The sequence below is a fragment of the Arvicola amphibius genome, chromosome 2, assembly GCF_903992535.2.
Source record: "Arvicola amphibius chromosome 2, mArvAmp1.2, whole genome shotgun sequence".
Lineage (NCBI taxonomy): Eukaryota > Metazoa > Chordata > Mammalia > Rodentia > Cricetidae > Arvicola > Arvicola amphibius.
Genome location: NC_052048.2, coordinates 25,351,164 through 25,357,828, shown reverse-complemented (window position 1 = coordinate 25,357,828; position 6,665 = coordinate 25,351,164). Strand labels below are relative to the sequence as shown.

General features: G+C 41.5%; 1 protein-coding gene across 1 annotated transcript in view; it reads left to right on the top strand.

The window, feature by feature from the left end:
- Positions 1–5,200, top strand: part of LOC119806718 (C-type lectin domain family 4 member A-like) — a 10,884-nt gene extending 5,684 nt beyond the window's left edge. Inside the window, exons 5-6 of the mRNA XM_038318629.1 lie at positions 3,791–3,903; positions 5,059–5,200. Coding sequence (XP_038174557.1) covers positions 3,791–3,903; positions 5,059–5,200 — 255 coding nt within the window. The remainder of the gene's footprint in view (positions 1–3,790; positions 3,904–5,058) is intronic.
- The last annotated feature ends 1,465 nt before the right edge of the window (positions 5,201–6,665 follow it).

The window sequence follows — 6,665 nt, the reverse complement described above, 5'->3', positions numbered from 1 at the left end:
ACTGGAAATAATCAAACTGAGGGCAGAAATCAACAAAATAGAAACACAGAAAACAATCCAAAGAATCAATGAAACAAGAAGCTGGTTCTTGGAGAAAATCAACAAGATTGACAAACCCTTAGCCAAACTAATCAAACGGCAGAGGGAGAACACGCAAATTAACAAGATCAGAAATGAAAAGGGGGACATAACCACAGACACAGAGGAAATTCAGAAAATCATTAGATCTTACTACAAAAGCCTGTATGCCACAAAATTGGAAAATGTAAAAGAAATGGACAGTTTTTTAGATAAATACCATATACCAAAGTTAAACCAGGACCAGGTAAATGCTCTAAATCGTCCTGTTAGTCGCGAAGAATTAGAAACTGTTATCAGAAACCTCCCTACCAAAAAGAGCCCAGGACCAGATGGTTTCAATGCGGAATTCTACCAGAACTTCCAAGAAGACCTAATACCTATACTCCTTAAGGTATTTCATAATATAGAAACACAAGAGTCACTGCCAAATTCCTTCTATGAAGCTACAGTTACCCTGATACCTAAACCACACAAAGACTCAACCAAGAAAGAGAATTACAGGCCAATCTCACTCATGAACATGGACGCAAAAATTCTCAATAAAATACTGGCAAACCGAATCCAAGAACACATTAGAAAAATTATCCATTACGATCAAGTAGGCTTCATCCCAGAGATGCAGGGCTGGTTCAACATACGAAAATCTATTAATGTAATCCATCATATAAACAAACTGAAGGAAAAAAACCATATGGTCATCTCATTAGATGCTGAAAAAGCATTTGACAAAATTCAGCACCCTTTTATGATAAAGGTCTTGGAGAGATTAGGGATACAAGGGTCATTCCTAAATATAATAAAAGCTATTTACAGCAAGCCGACAGCTAACATCAAATTAAACGGAGAGAAACTCAAGGCTATCCCACTAAATTCAGGAACACGACAAGGCTGTCCACTCTCTCCTTATCTCTTCAATATAGTGCTTGAAGTTCTAGCAATAGCAATAAGACAACATAAGGGAATCAAGGGGATTCAATTTGGAAAGGAAGAAGTTAAACTTTCATTATTTGCAGATGATATGATAGTATACATAAGCGACCCCAAAAACTCCACCAAAGAACTCCTACAGCTGATAAACTCCTTCAGTAACATGGCAGGATACAAGATCAACTCCAAAAAATCAGTCGCCCTCCTATACACAAAGGATAAGGAAGCAGAGAGGGAAATCAGAGAAGTATCACCTTTCACAATAGCCACAAATAGCATAAAATATCTGGGAGTATCGCTAACCAAGGAAGTGAAGGATTTATTTGACAAGAACTTTAAGTCTTTGAAGAAAGAAATTGAAGAGGATACCAGAAAATGGAAGGATCTCCCCTGCTCGTGGATTGGGAGGATCAACATAGTAAAAATGGCAATTCTACCAAAAGCAATCTATAGATTCAATGCAATCCCAATCAAGGTCCCATTAAAATTCTTCACAGAGATTGAGAGGACAATAATCAACTTTATATGGAAAAACAAGAAACCCAGGATAGCCAAAAAAATCTTATACAATAAAGGTACTTCTGGAGGCATTACCATCCCTGACTTCAAACTCTATTACAGAGCTACAGTATTGAAAACGGCTTGGTATTGGCATAAGAACAGAGAAGTTGACCAATGGAATCGTATAGAAGACCCGGATCTTAAACCACAAACCTATGAACACCTGATTTTTGATAAAGGAGCCAAAAGTACACAATGGAAAAAAGAGGGCATCTTCAACAAATGGTGCTGGCATAACTGGATGTCAACCTGTAGAAGAATGAAAGTAGATCCATATCTATCACCATGCACAAAACTCAAGTCCAAATGGATTAAAGACCTCAATATTAATTTGAACACATTGAGATTGATAGAGGAGAAAGTGGGAAGTACTCTACAACAAATGGGCACAGGGAACCGTTTCCTATGCATAACCCCAGCTGCACAGACTTTAAGGGCAACATTGAATAAATGGGACCTCCTGAAGTTGAGCAGCTTCTGTAAAGCAAAGGACATTGTCACTAAGACACAAAGGCAGCCTACTGACTGGGAAAAGATCTTCACCAACCCTGCAACTGACAAAGGTCTGATCTCTAAAATATATAAGGAACTCAAGAGACTAGACGGTAAAATGCCAATTAACCCAATTAAAAAATGGGGCGATGAACTGAACAGAGAATTCTCAACAGAAGAAGTTCGAATGGCCAAAAGACACTTAAGGTCATGCTCAACCTCCCTAGCTATCAGGGAAATGCAAATCAAAACAACTTTGAGATATCATCTTACACCTGTCAGATTGGCTAAAATCCAAAACACCAATAATAACCTTTGCTGGAGAGGTTGTGGGGTAAGGGGCACACTCATCCATTGCTGGTGGGAATGCAAACTTGTGCAACCACTTTGGAAAGCAGTGTGGCGGTTTCTCAGGAAATTCGGGATCAACCTACCCCAGGACCCAGCAATTCCACTATTGGGAATTTACCCAAGAGATGCCCAATCATACAACAAAAGCATATGCTCATCTATGTTCATAGCAGCATTATTTGTAATAGCCAGATCCTGGAGACAGCCTAGATGCCCTTCAGTGGAAGAATGGATGAAGAAGCTGTGGAATATATACATGCTAGAATACTACTCAGCGGTAAAAAACAATGACATCTTGAATTTTGCAGGCAAATGGATGGAAATAGAAAACACTATTCTGAGTGAGGTAACCCAAACCCATAAAGATGAACATGGGATGTACTCACTCATATTCGGTTTCTAGCCATGATTAAAGGACATCGAGCCTATAAGTTTGGGATCCTTGAGAAGATAATAAGAAGAACCTCCACCTGACGATAGATGAAGAAAATGACAGAGCCCCACCTTGGAGCACCGGACTGAGCTCCCAAGGTCCTGATGAGGAGCAGAAGGAGAGAGAACATGAGAAAGAAAGTCAGGACCATGAGGGAACCTCCAGCTGGCGACAGATGGGGAAGGTGACTGAGCCCCACATTGGAGCACTGGACTGAGCTCCCAAGGTCCCGATGAGGAGCAGAAGGAGCGAGAACATGAGGGAGAAAGACAGGAACGAGAGGGGTGCGTTCACTCATGGAGACGGTGGGACAGAACTAATGGGAGATCACCAACCCCAGTTGGAATGGGACTGATGGATCATGCGACCAAACCCGTCTCTCTGAGTGTGGCCAACAGCGGGGGCTGACTGAGAAGCAAAGGACAATGGCTCTGGGCTCTGATTGTTCTTCATGGACGGGTTCTGTGGGAGCCTTCTCAGCTTGGTCGATCACCTTCCTGGACCTGGGGGGAGTTGGGAGGACCTTGGTCTTAGCATAGAGTGGGGAACCCTGATGGCTCCTTGGCCTTGAGAGGGAGGGAGGGGAGGTATGGGTGGAGGGGAGGGGAGGGAAGGGGGAAAAGGAGGGGAGAGAAAGGGGAGAAGGAGGGGAGGGAGGGGGGAGTAGGAGGGAAGGAGATGGAAATTTTTAAATATAAAAAAAAATAAACCATGAGAAAAAAAAAATAAAATGTACAATTATTGTATATTAATATAAAATTTGAAAACTATTTAAGGGCCTAGAGAGATGAACTAGGATTCGATTATTATATATTTGCACATGTGCATCATATTGAACCTATCATTTTGAATATTTAAAATAATTTTAAAAGATCTTATAAAATTCATTAACAGAAAAAGAGAAGCCCTCAATCCAGCCTGAATGCTGTCTTTCTTTCCTCTTAGGATTTCATCAATAAGATCCTGAGATGTAATGCTGCTTATTTTATCGGACTGAGGGATCCAGGTCACAGACAGTGGCGATGGGTTGATCAGACGCCATACAATGAAAGCGCCACGTGAGTCTAGAGTCACCTAGAGGAGTCCTGGGTCCTGTGCCATGAGAAGACTTTAGGGTGTTCCAGCTGTTGATTATAAAACCAAAACAGCCCAGTCCTGGTGTGAGTGCTGGGGGTGGAGTTGCCTTCATCCCTGTTCACTCATCGCAGTAGTCCTGTGAGACACGTGTTGCTGACACTCCCAGGAGAGATGAGGAACCGAGTTAGAAGACTGTAGGATGATGAGAACCCAGGTGCCCGACCAGGTGCTTACAGATAGGGGGTTTTATTGTGCTTTCAGTCACTCATCTATGTTTGAAAAGTCTGATCTATTTTTATTTTTGTTTGTGTGTATATGTGTCTCTCTGTGAGTGTGTGCCAGGTGTCTGTGAGTCCCCCTGGAGCCCATAAGAGGGTGTTGGATCACCAGTTGAGGCACAGGTGATGACCACACCAATATAGGTTAGGGAAACATAACTCTCATGTTTTCTGGACAAGCAGCAAGCATTCTTAATGTGTGAGCCATCTCTCCAGCTTTCATTTATATCTCTATAATAAAAATTAATGTCAAGACAATAATGATTATTTCTCATAAATCTAAAGCCCCCAATCTCATATTGTTGTGTGTCATATTTATGTAATTATTTAAAAACTCCAATATCTTACTATGCTCCCATATTCTATCAGATGTCTGTAGTGAGAATTAGGGAGTGATATTACTGTCATTCTCAGTTCCCAGAGAAGAAAAGTAGGAATCCAGGATATTAAGTTACTTGCCCTAAATGACAGAAATAAGTAGATTATCTAGATATTTTAATTAGCTCTCCAGTCTCTAAAATAAAACTGATGTGAAATGAAAGAAAGCTTTATTAAAATATGAGAAATTATAAATGAGCACATGGATTGACAGTCCCCAGATACCAAGACCTAGGGATGAAGTAGCCTTGGGATGTGTGCTGGGAGAACAGTTAAGTAACAAGCTGAGAGAATATTGAATGTGTCGGGCCCTGTTTTCCAGGAAAAGGTCAGATACGGGTGGTGGAGAAAGGTTAGTTTGTCCACACTAGAATCTGATTTCACAGATTCCAACCTCATCCCCAGGCTTGCTTGCTTACTCTTGCTTTCTCTTTCCTGGCATTACTGTGGAAACACCTGATGCTCTTTCCTCCCTTGCAGGTTCTGGCACCCAGGTGAGCCCAACAATGACCATGAACAATGTGTTATATTAAGTCATCCATATTCTAGCTGGGGCTGGAGTGACATCCCTTGCAGTGCTAAACAGAAATCAGTTTGTCAGATGAAGAAAATATACTTGTGAGAAAGCAGTCTCCATGGACATGGGGTTGCATTTTTATCCACCATGACATAGACACCTGGAAAGATCTTGTGGAATGTATGTCCATAGAATTTTAGGTAGGCAGCCAACAGTTATTCATATGATAATACTGGTCCACATATATGCTTATTCCTTCATCCTTTACTCTCTTATATAAGGAGAATTTCTCATATGTCAGCCACTATACAGGATCCCCTGGGTGCATAAGTGGAATTGCATCACCTTTTCTATTTTTAGATTCCTAACATCTTACTTGATGATAGAATTGTATGGAGTGCTCTCTCTCTCTCTCTCTCTCTCTCTCTCTCTCTCTCTCTCTCTCTCTCTCTCTCTCTCTCTCTCTCTCTTTCTCTCTTTTCACCTGTCTTTGGATTTATTGATGTATAATTGATAAATAAATCATGTATATTTACATTACACTATCTTGAGTTGATATGGAAATGTGTTGGGCAATGACTACCACAATCAGGTTAACAACACCCTCTGTTACCTAACACAGTTGCCTGTTTTTGTGTGTGTGCGTGCGTGTGTGTGTGTGTGTGTGTGTGTGTTTGTTTGTGGTGTTAGAATATTTAAGATCTTCTTAAGCAAGTTCAGACAGACAGGGTGACATTGTTACCTACTGTCACTTTGATCCCCAGTGCTTACTCATATTTTCTCTGGCATATTTTTTTGTGCCCTTCGAACAGCATTTTCATGTCTCCCAGTACTAGGACCTTGGACCCAGTGGCTAGTGTGTGGGATAGTATGGGCGCTGTGAGGATGATGAGGATCTCTAATGGTTGATCCTGGATTGGGTAAGATACATTAACATCAAGTTTAAGGAGATGCTAGCCAGCCTTCTACTGGTACCCTCAGTGATTCTTGGTATCTCACCTTGGTGCCTGCCGTATTAGGGACAGCCTCTGCCCTGTGGATTGCTATTGAGGAGACCCTCATTTCCCATGGAAGCCTGTATGTTGATTAATACTTTAGAAGCCCTTTCAACTTCTTATCATGAATATTTTGAAACAGAATTTGACTGGATGGTATCATCAATACTCATATAACTACCATCTATTTTTTAAATTTTTATTGCTTTATAAATAATACCATTCAAAATTTCCACTTCTTCCCCTCCTCCCATTTCCCTCCCACTCCCCCACTCACCCTTTTTCCTCCCCCTCTAGTTGTAAGAGTACCCTGCCCTGTGGGAAGTCCAAGGCCCTCCCCCCTCCATCCAGGCCTAGGAAGGTGTGCAGCCAAACAGACTAGGATCCCAAAAAGCCAGTACATGCAGTAGAGACAAATCCCAGTGCCATTATCATTGGGTTCTCAGTCAGCTCCATTGTCAGCCACATTCAGAGGGTCTAGTTTGATCACATGCTCGTTCAGTCCCAGTCCAGCTGGCTTTGGTGAATTCCTATTAGATCAGGCACACTGTCTCAGACTACCATCTATATTAATG